General features: G+C 40.9%; 3 protein-coding genes across 7 annotated transcripts in view; 2 read left to right on the top strand and 1 right to left on the bottom strand.

The window, feature by feature from the left end:
• The window catches only part of LOC131887358 (ralA-binding protein 1-A-like), a 9,639-nt gene extending 7,520 nt beyond the window's left edge, over positions 1 to 2,119 (bottom strand). For all 3 annotated transcript variants that reach the window (XM_059235947.1, XM_059235944.1, XM_059235945.1), the window contains exon 1: positions 1,987 to 2,119. In XM_059235947.1, the coding sequence (XP_059091930.1) occupies positions 1,987 to 2,005 (19 nt within the window). In that variant the 5' untranslated portion in view covers positions 2,006 to 2,119. The remainder of the gene's footprint in view (positions 1 to 1,986) is intronic.
• A 1,019-nt stretch (positions 2,120 to 3,138) lies between these two features.
• LOC131886797 (ras-related protein Rap1-like) lies at positions 3,139 to 11,170 on the top strand. Of its 3 annotated transcripts, none has more exons than XR_009373950.1 (6): positions 3,139 to 3,327; positions 9,271 to 9,492; positions 9,754 to 9,882; positions 9,954 to 10,109; positions 10,320 to 10,642; positions 10,760 to 11,170. XR_009373950.1 is itself a non-coding variant. In XM_059235202.1 (5 exons), the coding sequence occupies exons 1-5, from the start codon at positions 8,555 to 8,557 to the stop codon at positions 10,844 to 10,846; spliced, it is 597 nt and encodes a 198-aa protein (XP_059091185.1). In that variant the 5' UTR covers positions 8,301 to 8,554; the 3' UTR covers positions 10,847 to 11,170. The 3 variants fall into 3 exon arrangements, 1 of the variants encoding a protein (XP_059091185.1); XR_009373949.1 differs by lacking the exon at positions 3,139 to 3,327 and adding an exon at positions 8,301 to 8,557; XM_059235202.1 differs by lacking the exons at positions 3,139 to 3,327; positions 10,320 to 10,642 and adding an exon at positions 8,301 to 8,557.
• A 215-nt stretch (positions 11,171 to 11,385) lies between these two features.
• On the top strand, positions 11,386 to 15,363 carry LOC131886796 (ras-related protein Rap1-like). Its single transcript, XM_059235201.1, has 4 exons — positions 11,386 to 11,655; positions 13,815 to 13,943; positions 14,002 to 14,169; positions 15,173 to 15,363. Exons 1-4 carry the CDS (start codon positions 11,449 to 11,451, stop codon positions 15,275 to 15,277), a joined length of 609 nt encoding a protein of 202 aa, XP_059091184.1. The 5' UTR covers positions 11,386 to 11,448; the 3' UTR covers positions 15,278 to 15,363.
• The last annotated feature ends 1,405 nt before the right edge of the window (positions 15,364 to 16,768 follow it).

The raw sequence follows: 16,768 nt of genomic DNA, 5'->3' as shown, positions 1-16,768 counted from the left end.
TGCTCCACCGGAGTTGGCTTTGCTGCATTCATCCCAGAGCAAGCAGACCAAAAAACAAATGCATCTTCTCAATTACCATGATCCGCCAAGTGTTTTGAAATACCCATTCTTGCCCTCCCCCCTCCCCCCAATAATCATCGATAACGATCTAACACGCAGTGTCCTTTGAGCTCATCTGCACGTGAATAATCATTTATTTTGTTTCAATATGTCAATGCCTACATGCATCGGAGTTTGTAAATCTGGAAACCGCCATATATTTTTGAGGTACATTTTCCGTTAGTATCCTGTGACGCAACACATTTTTGGAGGAAGGGGTTCACCCTGCATTGTGTTGTCTTGTAACTTAAACTTTTATGGTGACATCGAGTAAAAAAATTTACCATTACATTTTCATTGGATGAAGAAAGCTAAAGTAACCATATCAACTACGTAGTTCGGGGCCGGTTTTTTTGAGCTCACATTCGATTTCGGCAAAAGGTTCAAGTCGGGCAAAAATCCTGTCTTATTTTGTTAAACGAAACAAGGCCAATGTAGAGCTTGGCTGTCAGTTAAAAAGTCAGTTTGGTGTTCAGGTCACAAATTGAAATAAAAGAATAAAAGAATGCCAAACGTAATTATGATGTTCTAGTGAAATCTTGATGCATCTTACTAGTATGAAATGAAATGAAAATATTCTGAGGCGATCGATAGTGTCCCCAGCAATAAAATCAACTTTTTCAGTAGTTCTACCCACCAACACACAGCTCGGTAGAGGTGTTTAGTAAAAAGTATGGGTGAAATTTAATGGATTAAGAGGGCTACCCAGTTAGTATTTAGTGCGCCCAAAAATGGTCAAACTTCGCTCATTTCTTCGTCGGAGAAAGGACCCTATATTTTCAATGAGGTACGTACGAGTGTCACATTGAGCTTAACATAAAGTCATCTCATCCATGGATAGACGTCAAGAACAACTCTTGATACGATTGCTTGCGTAGCAAAAGCAGTGTATCGAATGAACAAATACATCGATCAAAGTCTCAGTCTATCTGACATTAGGTTTACGTCTAAAACTTTTATACTAAATGGAAAGTCTCGGGAAAAATGGTATGCTCTAAATTTTCCCGGATTTTTCGAACACGGGCCAGGTTCAATTATGGCTTTGTACCCAAAATCCCCACTCCTTCTTTCAACTGAGTGTACCTGTTTTTAAGCATCAGATTAGCGTCTAAGATTACAATTTTTTGGCTCTATGTTTGTTAGTAGTTAACACTCATTCAGGTTGCAGGAGATCGCATTTTGGAAGGCTCTGAGTTTGATATGTAGAAACTCGGTCGACTTAAATGCTGACCTATAGACATGTTATCATTTATCGGTTTTGATGTCACAGACATAGCGAGTATGGTATAATAAAACAAAGTTCTCTTCATTGCTCGTCAAAATAGACATTAGATATCCCCTAGTAATTTGTCTTTTTCGACACTAGACATCTATGGACTTTGGCCAAATCTGACCTAGCCTTGCTTTCTCTCGCCAGCCATATCTACATCTATGGAAATCAAACTCATGGTGATTCTTAAAATGAGAAAATCTGGCAGAGGAACGGATCGAATCAGTGATCACAAGCACATAATCATTGGATTGATCTCAATCAGGACATTCTTCCCCTGATAGTAATTCCTACCCCGATTCCAACCATTGTTTGGTACGATTTGCATCTCAATTCCCGGCCAGACATTCCCCTGTCACTGGACCCTCAAACCCTAATTGTACTACTCCATCCCATCATAGGATTGGATTCATAGTTGAAACACAACCATCCAAAGGGACTCGTGGAAATGGATGGCCCAATGTCATCATCTACACACAAATATCCGGCATTGGTGAATTTAGCAGATGGACGTCAAACGATTTATGAAATGGGCCTCAAGCAATTTGACAATCGACATCACGCCAAGAGTCTCAGTAGCCCATGGACATCCAAGTGGGGGGAATCGTTGGGTTTACCTTGCTCCTCGTCGCTCATGGCGTGTCAGTCAATATCGACCAAGTTTAGGTGCCACACTTTGTCTGAATTTTTTGGCAAAATCCCGATTCGCCCATTTCAGGCCACAAATGCCAGATGAAGGTTGCGTGAGTTTGCATCAAAACATCATAGTTAGGGTTGCCAAAAGCTGAAGCCAGCTTCAGTGCGTTAATGCTTTTAACACTATGTTTAGCTACATCGATGGTAAAATGAATAAATGGAAACAACACAAAATTCACGCTATAGACGCTCTATTTATGATGCCCGTAAATAAATCACAGGGGTAAAAAATTAGCTCCAAAAAAAAGCTATTGACCCTGCTAAAGGCATTCAGGGTCTCTGAAGGACGTAACAAAAACTAGACCGGGGGACCTGAGCTGGCTTCACAATCAGTAGGCCGGCTAAGCAGGCAGGAAGAAAATGTGCGAGGGAGGGTGCGCCGAATTATTCTGGACAGGTGAGCAAACGTCAAACCCTAGGTGACTCATATATTGAGTTTCGTTAAAGCCCTTTTTCTCTCTGGAAGCAAAAGTAAAATTTGAATCATGAAATAACGTTGGCGAGGGAAAGAATAATTCTTTCACTGGCAAGCAAATGACAGCCGTACGCTGCAAAGCTGACTTTGACTCCTTTGATTCTCCATTATGGCCAGGACCCTACCTTTACTGACCTGGAATATAGCGGACAATTTTGGTGGCCATATAGCTTTGAAAAGAATATTCATAGAATATTATACCTTAAGATAAGTAATTTGGGGTTGTTCGATTTTCAAGACGAGAAATATTTGGCGGAATGCCGATTTCTCATGAATCGCATGTTTGATCGTCGTCACCTCTTCACATTTTTTGGATGCTTGATCAGACGGCCAGTCAAGTTGCAGTGTGACGTCCTGGCCAGTGCACAAAAGCCACAGGGATGCTCTTTTCCTTCAGCCCTAAGGAAGCTTTTAGCCAAACTCCTTGCAAAATCCTGTTAACTTTGTCATAAGAGTGAGCCATTCGTCAAATGCATTAAACAAGAAGAGGAATGGTCTGCATCAGATCAATCGGAATCCTAGGAGCTTTTGGGTTCTGCTCACATGTGGCTTTATTGTCTTGTGAATACTTCCTACTCGGCGGCACTGAGTGCAGTGCACTAGTGTGACGGGCGTGGATGCAGAAGAAGACGATCCTCGTTCATTCGTTCGTTGGTCCTTTCCTCACTTCAACATTTGAAGAGGAGTGGAGCATACTAGTGGGTGTGAGAAATATCAACAAAGTGTGGTCCCCTACGAACTTGGCCTTCAATCATACCTGAGGCTGGTTTAACGCCCGTTACTTCAGGTCAGTCTCAAGGCGTTTCACTTCAATAGATTTTGGCGACCGATCATTGGCAAAGGAAGGTCAAAAAGGCTTCCTAGTTGGAAACTGAGATCGTGCACTTGATGAATCATAATCTCAAACAGTTGCAGGGTTTAAATTGAAGCCATCCATGTCCTTTGATTTGTAAACTGAACCTGAATTGAGTTTTCTTGTCATGTTTAATCTAGTCACCTTATTGAATTTAACCAGTTTGAAGGCTGTTTTTTGTTTGAAACCAGCTTCTTGACCTAATCATGCCTTCAAAGGATGTTATAATTGAAGAAGTATTTTGACGGATTCGATTCATTATTTTTTAATAAAGGTAGCATTGGCCAAGACCAATGAAATCAAGGAACATCTCCAAATTCTGGAGTAAGTATGCATGTCTACGAGTTGGCTGTAGCCAGAGTAAGACTAAGTAAATCTGCCTTGTACTAGTAAAATGCTTGTACTAATTGATATCATCTCGGATTGGACTGATTTCATTTTTGCTAGATGCCTAATGTTAAAGTCAATCTGAGCTAGTGCGGCTAAACTACGGTCACAGCTCGGCGAACATTCAAATATCAACACCAAATCATGTATGTGTGGGTGGGGAGTCGATTCGTCAAGAAAGCTCTTCTTTGATTAGGATTGCCCCGCTTGTTTGAGGTCTGCTTTCAATGTTTATGCTAAAAGAGAAGCACATTGATTGGCCTGAGAGGCGAATGATTTCCCTGTCTTCTTCACGACTTTGAAAACGCGACTCGTCATCCGTGTATCGTAAACGTGCCGGAGTAATTCTATCATGGAAAGGAGAAGAAAAAAAAAACTCTTGTGAGGTTATTGGATTCAAAGTCAGGCCCCGGAAACGAAAACACCCGATGTACGTTTTGAATCGGGAGACTAGCGGTGATTCGCTTCTTTAAATTTGCATCCCAATCGGGAAGTTGGTGCGACCCTGCCTCCAGATTCGAACCCAGCTTTGTGACGCATGTGGGTGCAACGAGTTACATTCTCAAAGCTCAAGATGTGTGTCGTCATCGTTCACACAGAAGCGCCATATGATCCGGCATTTTTCTTGTCTTGAGCTGGGTGTCTTATCTTTTTTCCGAGCAGTTTCGAATCAATCTGGCCTAGCCAGCGTTGGTCCTTGATAATCCAAGTGCGATCCCCTTGTCACTTCCAAACGTAGCTTATTGAAAGAATGATATTTGCAGAAATTCCAATGATCCACAATATTTTGAGCAATGTCTTGAGCTCATAGATTCATTGAAATATTGTCCATTTTCTTCCCTGCGGGACATCATGGGGATGAAGACGGTGATGGAGCAGTTCTCGGTCAGTTCCCTATCAGTTCACTCGCGGGGAAGAAGGGGGGCAAGTGGGGTTCAATGCTGGGTCAGATTTCGACGTTCGAGTCCACTAATGAGAATTGAACAATCGCGTTTCAAAGCTTCGGCAAGAGACCACGAAGCTAGGCTCGTATTACCACCGGAAAATGCAGCTCGTCTTGTTCAAATACAATCTTTGCGCTCGAGCACTTGGGGTTAGTGGATTGCAACTACAGTGACTCCCTATTGTCAAGGTTGAGAGCCTCGTGCATTTTCCTCTCCCCCTCTTTGGAAGATCTTTCCAACTAATTGTGCGATATTTGAATAAGGAATGCCAGCCCCAGGTTGATTACACGCGAGCTCGTCATAAATCAAGTTCGTGAGGTCCTTCTACGTTCGTAGTGAACCATCCAACGCATTGTATCAGTAAGAAAATTTGAGCCTGCAAAGTTAGAAACTTCCTGTTCGATTGAATAAAAACCACCCAGAATCATTGATATTTCAATAATCCGTTCATTTTCCAAAGATGGACGAATGATTGCAGGTATGACTGGCATTTAACTCGATAAAAACAAATCTTGATCGGCATGAACGGATCTGCCACTCTTCACTTAAAGTTCATCTGATTCGTTTCGTTGCGGAAGGGATCTTTTCCTTCCAGCACAGTGGATGGATGAACTTCACGCAAAATTGGATTTCGTGAAGAACTTTTCTCATCTTGGAAGGTCCTAAGCTAGACGGAGACGGGTGGCTTTTTCTTGCCCTCGGTTGGCAAAGCTTCGGGACGTACACGTACCTACTCGGGATTGTTGTTCTAATCCCCTCGATGAGGTTGGGGGTCGATTGGCCGGAAATCTCGGCTCAGAGCGAATAAGATCCTTGTCCGTGTTCGAAGTTGGAGCAAGGCAAAGATCCCTCCAGCTAGATCTATTGATAACTCATTGTTTCGTTTAGTTGGCCGTTAACCAAATCAATTTCTTCACTTCCATTATCCATTGTTCTCGACCAACTTGAAACGGGATCGCTCGTTGTCGGAATGATCTGTACTACTCCCAAGACCTTGTTCGAGTACAATTGCTTCATCCTTAGGATACTAGAAACCATTTTCGTGACTTGTCAATTTTTGTCTGTATTCGGTAACAAAGTGATTGAGACATGAACTCTGAAGGACGTAAACACTTGGTCGGACATTCCATGCTTTTATTTTTCTCCTCTTGTCTAGAGCCTCTACTAGAAGCCCAGATCTAGCTGAGAAGTAGATATTCGCCAGGCTTGACCATAAAATGTCAATTCTCATTGTGGAAAACACCACTAGTTGAATGGACTATCATGGTGCAAGTTGCGGGATCTTGTGTCACGCCATTGTCGAGCAAGGTGGACAGTCTGTACCTTTAATTGCCATCTCATCATACTTCTACGGTGATGGGAATTGACCTGTCCCTTAATTCTCAGAATTTCCATTGTTTTCAAAGAATCTTTCTTTTTCTCTCTCTCTCTCTCTCCCTCTATCGCTTATGGCTCTGAGTCTGTTTTGACCATGAAATTGTAAAATGTTCTGGAGACAATAGAAAATAAGCCTGAATCGTGCTGTGGTTCATCATTCTTATCTCGGAACATATGCCAGAATAAGACATCTCAATTCTTTTCATGATAATTAATCCTGGAAAAAGGAAGGGAATGCGGCTAGATTTTTGCCCCTACCCGTTGGTCCTGGCGTTCCAACCCAATTATTTTCACGCCTGACCAATTCTCAGAACTTGCAAATGGGATGGGTCTAGCAGACAAGAGGCCATGGCTTGAATGGGAGTCGTGTGTACATGTGCATGGGAGTTCGCAGTCCAATTCAGTTCAATGGGAGAGGACTGGGAGCTCTGGCGGATTATGTAATGCATTGTTTCACTCTAGTTTTACCTAGCTAGTAATCGGGCTCTGATTTGAAGATCAGCTGTCATTTGTGTATTTACTTCTTTGGTTGGAGAGACAGGGAGAGCGCGATCTATTTGTCCGATTACTGCTTCAGTCTTAGTAGTGTAAGAATGTTTCGTGGGAATGAGTCATTCAATGAAATGAATGCAAATGTCAACGTCACAAGGAGCTTGCTTGTACTCGTATGTAGCGAAAGAATAGTAGTGACTTTTGACGTTTACGTCAATACACCTTTTTTCTGCGCAATGCCAACTGAATCGAATATCAGGGCTAATAGCAACAACGATATGGGCTTCATAACCATTGGCTCACTATGGATTCACTCCCAAAATCAAAGCTTAACGAAGGATCGCGATTCAACCAACATAACAGATTTGAAATTGGCAACATCCGCCTTTGAGTGAAAAAAAAAGTGTCTTCAATGGGGTGCTCCCCTTTAAAATACACACAGATACGTGTCATGAAATCAATGACCAAAAAGAGATACGCAGATATTTCAACCCGATCCAATCGACCGATTCGATTGCATTCTTTGGTGAATATTTGATACTATAATTACGAGGGACGTCAAAATAGATATGTAATAACCTTAATCGAGTGCTAAACGTTTGTATTGCCGACTGATATAAGTACAAACAAATTGCCAAAACCAAGTCATGACTCAAAATTTTACGATAATTATGATAGCATTTTATTTTGTGTGTTTTGAGTATGTATGAATTGCATTGCAAAAAGTGCCAGGGGTTCACTATTAACTCAAAATGAGGCCCCAGAGAAATTCAAGTTTTAGCTTCATTTAATCTCGAAAATGTTTGGCTCGATGTCAAAAGTTTTGCAAAACAAGTTCCATCAAAAGATTGATGATCGTACAATTGACTTTTTATGTCGGAAAGGCCTACTTTTGCCATTGATAAAGTCTGCATTATTTATAACATGCTCTGCTCTTGGTAGAAGAAATGGCCCTTTTTGCAACAGTTGAGATTCTGTGACGGTTAGGCATCACCGAGGTTAACAAATGCACGCAAAAAGAAATCAAGATTGAGTTTCCTTGGCTGAAGCTCGAAAATAACAAGATATAAAACCCTCTCTTTGCTAGTCTCTGGTTTGCCTCTGATTTCCAATTTCTTCCAAGAAACCCACAGGGAATTCCAGAAAATGTATATTTTCAGCTTCTCGAGCTCCCTCTGACATCAAGTATGTTTATGCATTACAATTGAAAAAAAAGGATACGCATTCAGATAAGCTTGATTCTCCAATTCCATCCTTTCAATTATTCTTTAATGTTATTCCGAATCATGATTCGTTTCCTCAGAAGACAAGGTTGCATTAATCCACACTAATCCTGGATAAGCTCCTCCATGAAGTGGACATGACGGTGATTCATCGTACGTTTTTTCGCTTTAACCATCGAGTTCATGGAAGTGACAAATATCGTGGAAATTTCACTGCATCTCCGTTTGTACTTCACAACGCACCTCTAGGAAATGGCAGCCCTTTAGATGATTGGATCTTGTGAGGTGAAATAGGCCTTTGGAGCTTGGAAACCCGGTGTTTCGATGATCCATCGAAGCTGATCTCTTTTGGCGCTCTTTCTCTCTTTCTTTCTACACGCGGTCCGTTCGTTCGTTCGTTCCTCGCGTTTTTTTCCATGGCGAGTGGTGAATTCTCGTGGAGAGTATGAACTATGAAAGACGTGCTCAAAGCCCAACACAAGTAGTCGTCGGTTATCAGTCAAACGAGCACAAACAGCCATCAACTTGTGGGAGGATCACACACTACTAGTCGTACGCCAAGGAATTTGAGCAATTTGAAGTGAGGAGTGAATTCAACTCGTTCTCGCGTGCGTATTTTGGAGTGTTTGGCGTTTTGAAAAGTTCGAATTTCCTGGAACACACTTTGGGCGAAGAGCTCGCGTGGAATTCTAATTACCTTCTCTAACCTCATTGAGGAAAGAAGCAAATCGAACTAACATGGTGAGATCCTGTTTTACCCTTGGACTATTTATTGCAAAGTCAACTTGATCCTCGACATGATCTTCTGATGTCTCAAGATACACCTTTGGGAGGATGCATATTATAGTGCTTTTGGAATTACAATTTCAATTCTCAACAACAGTTTGACATGGCATGTCGGATATGCCATTCCGTCGTGACATGCAGAGGACATAATTGCGACCTTGCGACCTATCATGTTCGGCTTATTTGCACTTTGCCTTTCATCCCCGCCAATTCAAGGTCATCTCTGACATTCGAAAAACGGTGTCCCCGACAGTTTTCGTCTCGGGGTCTCTCCAGTTTCCGTTCCAAAATTATGAAACAACGGAATTGAAATGAAGCAAGCCTTCACGTCGACTGTTCATTGTCGATCTGCCGAATGATATATCGTTGAAACAACTTAGGTCTAGGCAAGATTGATTGATGAAAGTAAAGTTTCGCATTAGTAATTCTATTGGCCAACAGTATCGGTTCTAAAGAGAGACAAGCTGTTGGATTTTCAGTAGAAACGTTCGAAAACCTCATAGAATATTCTTTAATGCCATCGCTTGAGGCACGACGAAGCTCTCGAGATCAACCTTTTATTGACTCAGTTGGTGGCTAAGGCTTAAGATGTCTGAGATGTTTCCGCAGGGTCAAAAGGGATCAAACGTTAATCTTTATTTAGAACTCTGTTGTTGCTTCCTTTTCAGAAGGAAATCCCTGCCACAAGCCGTCCATTACATACCAAGATGCGTGAATACAAGATCGTGGTCTTGGGTTCGGGAGGCGTGGGTAAATCCGCTCTCACGGTTCAATTCGTCCAGGGTATCTTTGTGGAGAAGTACGATCCCACCATCGAGGACTCCTACAGAAAGCAAGTAGAGGTGGACAACCATCAATGCATGCTCGAAATCCTTGACACGGCAGGAACGGTGAGTGTTCAACTTCTCATTTGAAAGCTTCACCAGTACTTCCACGTTAAAACCTGACCCTAAGAAGGCTTGTTTCTGCGAAATTTTGACAACCTTTCAAGTTTTCAACCTGTTGCTTGTGAATATGTTTCAAAGGGACCTCAAAGTGTAGTTAGTCAACTCAGCGAGGCAAACTTGCGAAACTGGCATCTCCACCCAAATTCCACGCTGTGCGTCCCATTACGCGAAATTAATTTCTACTCTGTTTTCCGTCTGTTCCAGGAACAATTTACAGCCATGCGAGATCTTTATATGAAAAATGGACAAGGATTCGTCCTGGTTTATTCCATCACAGCCCAATCCACCTTTAATGATCTTCAAGACTTGCGGGAACAAATCTTACGAGTTAAAGTACGAATCCCTAGTTCTGTGGCATGTATTTCTGATTTGATCCAATCAACTCCATTTTTTTTTATTTAAAGGATACTGAGGATGTCCCCATGGTCTTAGTTGGTAACAAATGTGATTTGGAAGAGGAAAGGGTAGTTGGCAAGGACCAAGGCTTAAACCTGGCGAGCCAATTCAGCAACTGTTCCTTCATGGAAACCTCTGCAAAAGCCAAGATTGGAGTAAAGGATGTAAGTAAAGATGAATGCCTTTTGTTGTGTCTTATCTCATTGAAAGTTTGATCGTGGGTGTTTCTTTACGTTTGATGCATGCTGTAACGCGACAAAGCTTATTTGTGTCCCTTTGTTGGCCTGGCATGTGTTATTTAATGTCTTTTGTGTTCCGCGTTCCTTTTTTTAACGTTCAGTTTCGTTCCTTTCGTGTCTTCCTTTTTGATCTAGATCTTCTTTGACCTCGTGATGCAAATCAATAAGCGCGCTCCAGCTCGAAAAACCAAGAGACCCAAGCGTTCCAGGTGCAGGATCCTTTAGATGTTCCACACGTCTTGGAGGATCATGATCCATGAGTCGCCTTTGGAGCTGCAAATGAAGAACAGAATGCAATTGGCTTGTAGAATGTGTGTATGTTTGTCTGTCTTTGAATCCTTGGAAAACAACAATGTGCAAGCTAATATTCACAATTAAAGAGGAATCGAATGTTCATTTGCGTGTGTAATAGCGTCTTATTTTACCCATGGTACAATAACTTGATATCCTCCACTCAGGTGAGTCATATCGGTTACATCTTGTCCTTGTTCGTGTTACTTAGTTGAAATGTGCCATTTGTATGCCAGTTGTTCCAGGAACCCGGAAACCCAATTATGGTCCCTTTTTGCTTGCAGATTTTCTTTGACCTGGTCCGACAAATCAATCGACGGACTCCTGACAATCCGCAAAAGAAGAAAAAGAAGCGATGCGTTCTGCTTTGAAAAGAATCAATCCCTAACACGATATCATCCCCCCATTACCCCATTGACTGACTTTTTGGACACTTGGAAAAGTGATTCATTGCTGGACACTCAAGTGGTCTCCGCCCTAAAAACCGCATTACTTCTCTTATTTTTCGTTTCACTATCATCAACAATCATGCTGGACAAACCATTGCCTTTAAAATCCAAAAACTGCTCGTTTGAATGTGTGTTGATATGTGTCGCCCCGTTTTTACGCCCGTACACGTGAATATCAACCATGACAGTGAAAACATGTGTCTTTACTATATTTGTATCCAATTAATAAATGGCTATATATGAAAATACATTTCCTGCTTTTTACTCTATAGTGCGGTGCGAAAAGAACACAACCAGTTTATTCGAGGCAAAATGCCTCGGATGCTCCCATCGGCGAGCTGCATTTCATCTCCTTCTCAGTGAATTGTAATCGAGTCTTCAAACAATCTTGGCAGGAGGGATGAGTAACTGAAATATTAACCGGGGAGTTTCCGTCAAGTGTGATAAGCCAGGCAACCGCTCCTTCGCCCATCCTTTGATGCAATAAGAAATTCATTGGCGAAGCGAAACAAGGTGCGGCCATCATGGACGGAGATCAAGGGAGCAAAAAGTGCCTGCAAATTGGAATTATGGGCGGTGGTGGTGTAGGCAAATCTTGTCTAACCATCCGATTGGTTCACAACAAGTTCGTGGAGAAGTATGATCCAACCATTGACGACAGTTACAAGAAGGACAACTTTAGAGTGGACGGCGAGCCTTGTCCGATCGAGATATTGGATACTGCCGGACAGGTAACTTGGCGGCATTAGAACAGGTTTTAGGCTGTACTTTCAGATCGTTCCTTTGCTGCAATTTTTTGAGGTATTAGAAAGTCCAATTACAATATACTCTTAAGATTTACGAAATGAAGATTCGGACTTGAGTTTTTTCAATTCATCTTGAGATTTGCGATGATGAAGTTTATTGGCAGGACCCTGATTTTTAACCTCTGTGTTTACTTATACCATTCTCTAATGACAAATTAATTCTCAAGGAACACACAAAACTGAATTGGAAGGGAAAAGGAGCCCACATTGTTGAAATCAAGTGAGATAATAACTGTTAAGTTTTAGCCCAATTTGATGGAGAAATATGCACTTAGTCACGGACCTTGGAGCTCTTCAAAGTCCATGACTTAGTTATCTCCATGAGCACCTGAACCTTCAAATGTCTGTTTTTAAAAATGCAAACAAGCAGCCGAATTTCCTCGTTCGTCCCTGAGACTAAACTGCTCTTGGAAATACTGTCGGTAATAACCAATAAGACATTTGTAAATAAAGAGCTCCTAAGTCTGGAACAACAACTAGGGGCTCTGACAGCCTAGTTCATCCAAAATTGATGGACGTTCATTTAATTAGATTGACCAAGAACCATTCCGTGTACGTAAGTGGAGAAATTGAATGAATGAGCCCAAGTGAGTACAAGAAAGCATACTTGATCTAAATCAAGAAACCACTTCAATGTGGTCTGACAGGCTGACGGACGAGAGACGACAGTTTCCAAATCAATGTTTTTCCCCAAAGAACTAGGCACGATTACGTACAACTTTAGAAATGGACTTTGAGCAAAAGTGAAAATTCTTTTTTTTCTGAATCATTTACTTAATCTGAAATCGGCTCTTAAGGCGAGCAGAAGATCTTGACAATCCAATTTAATTTACCAAATCTGAGCCCCAAATTTGGCTTACTAATTTTAGGAGGGGCGATCAGCTGCATACGTTCTTGTCAAAATAACTTCAAAACGAACCAGTTTGTGAGAAAACCAGCAAACTTGATTTGACTTTAATTACAGCTATCTAAATTTGAAGTGGCATTAATCTAATTTGAAGAGGTAGTCAGATTTGCGTGAGTCAAAGTTAACAGGATGCTGGGGATAACTAGTCCAAAGTCCATACATCTAATAGTCAGTGTCTGATGTACAAAACTGAGAGTTCATGATTTCAAGCTATTTTGCCTAAACTCAAACTTCACTGTTCTGTTCTGACCACGAAAAATAAACAAAAACAGTGAAAATCATGAAAGCTTGTCCAGCTCATTTCATCCAATCATTTCCAAATTGTTTTTGCTCCATTTAAACGAGTAACAAAATCGAGTAACAGCAATGCTATAAAAACTGAATATGATAAAGCTTTTGTCAGGTAAACAGTTACTAATAGAGGCTGACTCATTGACCATCATGGATTGAGATATTAGTGGGCTTATTGATTGAATGATAAAGAAGCTTCGATTGAGTTAAGAATCGAGTTGACTCTATCTCAAAAAAGGGGTACACATATAGTCTTGGGGTAAAACGATCAGCTGATCAGAGTAAGAAGTGTTGAAATAGCTATTCTATCTTTCCCTCGCATCTATCTCCATCTGTGCATATCTATGCCTAAGGTGTCTTCCTTTTTCCGTTTCCTAAAACAACATGTGTAAGAGCTCTGAAGAATACAGACGTCTTTAAACCGAATCCAATTAATTCAATAAGAAGTACAATGCCTCATTCCTTCAACTATATCAGGGTTCAGTTCAGTTTAAAGCGAACATTGCACCTAAGGAAAAAAAAAACCACGAATTTGGTAATTTCTCATCTGACCTCTTTTCAAAATACCACCGAGTCCATTTTTCGGCCGGCCATTTCGAAGAGAAACGTCCCTTGCAATTCTTAAAACGTCAATTGTCGATACAAGAAAATTTAATTAGATGATCTTAATACCTTTTCCAAATGCCTAAACAATGTTTCAAGCCATTCCTTTAAGCATCAACATTAAAATAAACGTTGTGCCGAACAACAAGCAATAGACAGACCACTAACGACCTCACTGACAGGTCCTGATAGGTCACTTATTTGTTAGCTATTGACTATATACGGTATTATGTCAAAGTTCAAATGATTGGCATAAATTAGAAATTCGATTATCTTGCTTCAGGACACCTACGCTTCCATGAGAGATCTGTATTACAAGGAAGGAGATGGATTTCTTTTCGTGTATTCTATCACGGATTCCTCCTCTTTGGAAGATGTTCGAGAGCGATATGACAGTCTTTTGAATTGCAGAGTAAGTGGTGCTTCAACTTCTTACTTATTCATCATAACAGCCATTCTCTACCACACAGGGAGTGGATCCTGAGACTTGTCCACCAATTATCATAGTTGGAAACAAATGCGACCTTGAAAAGGATCGCGTGGTTTCGCAAGAGCAAGGCCACAGGCTGGCAGATGAGTTTGGACCAAATGTATATTTCATGGAGACGTCCGCCAAAGCTGACATTAATGTTGAGGAGGTCAGAGTGACATCAAACACAATGAAATGCAGGGCATTAGTCGTACCTCAATAAATGGAACGAATTACAGTTACAGTTACTTGGGTCAAAAATAGTAATTCGTTACACAACCATTACTCAAAAAAAGATGTTATGGCGTTACTCGTTACAATTACTTTAACTAAAATTTGAGGTGACCAATATCTTACGGTTTTTTTGCCCCATTAAGACTATATTTCACTAAAGAGATTGTGTTTTTGGCTTCAAGCAGGCCGTAATGCGTAAAATTTGAAGACTTCGTGTCATCTGTTTTCAAAAATGGGCATTGGCATTTAATTTTGGCATAGTTGTTCAAAGTGTACTGCATTATAATGCTTTGAGGAGTCAAGGTTGGGAGGGACCCTAGATGGGGTAATGATTGTTGAGGGTTGAAACAATGTCGCAAACGGCATGATGGAAAAACAGTATTAGCCTTTGTCAAGTCAGTGAATCTTCCTTGTTTGATGGCTTAAGTCATGGAAATGTGGAGTCTTGGGAAATTTGATGCATCATGCTCAAGCCAAAGAAAGAATTTCCTTGCTGCACTGAGTTAGATCTTCAGCCCAACGGAATTTGATGAGAATGTGTGAACAATAAAGTAGCAAATGCAACAAGATTTAAATCTAAAAGCACCCTCAGAGGAGTTAAGAGCCAGCACAATTTTCAACCCTGACTTCCATTGCTTATAATATGCTAGTTGGATGGAGGCTCTGTTGAGCCTTAAGTTTCCTCAACTTTCATGACATAAACGAAAATGAAAGGCCACTTTGGAAGTTGAAAAAGGAACGAGTAACGGGTAATTCTTTTAGTTTTGGGATTTACAATAACACCATTTTAAAATGTAACTGAATTACAGTTCCTTTTTCGAAAAAAGGAACGAATTACTGTTTTTTGTTACTTTTAATTTCGTTACTAATGCCCTGATGAAATGGTTCAGCAGGTATTTATGTATATGTAGATAAATGTATTATTGCTCTGATTTCAGGTGTTCCAAGAGGTATGCCGAAAGATCAAGGCCAAGCACGCCGAAATGAAACTAAAAAATCCCCAAAAGAAATCAAATGGAAAACGGAAGTGTTGTTTGTTGTGAGCTATTGGCTGATATCTACAACGAGGAAATGCTACTTGATATATATATTCTAGATTTGAATTAAAACATCCAATAGTGGTACCAAACATGAATAACTATTTCTTTTACGAGGGTTTCCTACTCCCTGGGGGTGGAAAACTAGAGAGGAGGAGAGTAAGTGGATTGAGGGCAAATCTGAACCATGCAATCGACCAGTTTCATGTCCGAGTGCATTGTGTCGACTTGGGGAGGCAAGAGTAAGAAATGCTAGAGGTGGAGGAGTAGGAGCCGCCCGCTCATTCCGTCCTTGGCTCCTCCGACGGCACTGGCTCTACTTACTCTTGCCTCCCTAGGTCGACGTAGAGAACGCACGAGGCCATGAATCTGGTTGACTGCATGGTTCAGGGTGGCCCGGGGTACCACGTTGCTCTCCGATTCGACAGTTTTCAGACCAAGGGAGTAGCAACCCGAGTGAAAGACGCAATTTTCCGTCATGTAAGATGAAAATGTCCGGTATTTTTTGGCCCAAAAGAAGCAAAAAAAACCTGGTCACATCACTTTTGGCTGAGAATTGCCAAGCTTAGAGTTTAGAGAAAAAAGTATTAAAAAACGGGTTGACTACATTTCAAGGCCGAAAGGAAATATCTTTGTCAAGTAAAGTATTCTAACCTGAACTCCCCAAACAGGTTAAAAAGTTACAATGGGGTTAATTCAACATCATTCAGGTTGTTACCAATTATTTCTTGAAGTGAGCAGTGTTGGACCTCAATAAAAAGTTGATATCTTCAATTCAAAGACCTGCTGCAACAGTTCTTAATCCCTTGATCAAAACTTGGCGTGCATATTTATAAATCTGTTGAATTTGAAGAAGATTTATGTATGAAAAGCATCATTGTTGCGTCATAGACTTAACATCAAAAGATTTACCAAAATGATAGATTGCATTATTTAAAGACAAATCTGAGTACAATAACTTCCTCTCGTGGTTTTATTAATGTACCAGTATATCAAAAGGATGAATATACGTAGGGAACCAAGATATGTAGCTAAATTAAACCAAAACTAAAGGTAGCAAGCGTGTTAAAGAACATGTCAACTTGGCACATGAAACTTCAATCACTGTCTCGGATTAAGGCATCTTTGAGCAGAATTGGGCCGTTCTTAAGGAACCCCAGTACTCACATGAAACACTTAAATGCTCCGTACTGTTGAGATACATTGTAAGAAATCAAATACAAGACAAAAAATGCACTTCCTGAGCAAATTAAGAGGTTCGGCGAATATATAAGACAAATTTTCCGAGAGAAAACCTAGCATAAATATTCCGAAACCTCACGAGTCATGATGGCTGATGATCTGAAATCAGTTGAATGGTGCGTCCTCTTGGACCTGTGTTGTGAAGAAACTAAAGCTTTAGTATCTAGTATCAATTATTGTGGACCTCTATAAGTGCGGCGAAACAACTTTTCCAATCCAACGGACTACTTGAGCTAGATACATTCGTTCGCAGCC

Source organism: Tigriopus californicus, chromosome 9, assembly GCF_007210705.1.
Source record: "Tigriopus californicus strain San Diego chromosome 9, Tcal_SD_v2.1, whole genome shotgun sequence".
NCBI lineage: Eukaryota > Metazoa > Arthropoda > Copepoda > Harpacticoida > Harpacticidae > Tigriopus > Tigriopus californicus.
Note: the sequence above shows the minus strand (reverse complement) of the source record. Positions and strands in the feature narration are given on the sequence as shown.

Bases quoted from the DNA above. Each gene is read 5' to 3' on its own strand.
- LOC131886797 (XM_059235202.1), top strand. The intron at 9,883-9,953 runs GTACGAATCCCT...TTTTATTTAAAG, and splicing joins AACAAATCTTACGAGTTAAA to GATACTGAGGATGTCCCCAT. The intron at 10,110-10,759 runs GTAAGTAAAGAT...TTTTGCTTGCAG, and splicing joins CCAAGATTGGAGTAAAGGAT to ATTTTCTTTGACCTGGTCCG.
- LOC131886796 (XM_059235201.1), top strand. From the start codon at position 11,449: ATGGACGGAGATCAAGGGAGCAAAAAGTGCCTGCAAATTGGAATTATG. The intron at 11,656-13,814 runs GTAACTTGGCGG...ATCTTGCTTCAG, and splicing joins TATTGGATACTGCCGGACAG to GACACCTACGCTTCCATGAG. The intron at 14,170-15,172 runs GTCAGAGTGACA...CTCTGATTTCAG, and splicing joins CTGACATTAATGTTGAGGAG to GTGTTCCAAGAGGTATGCCG.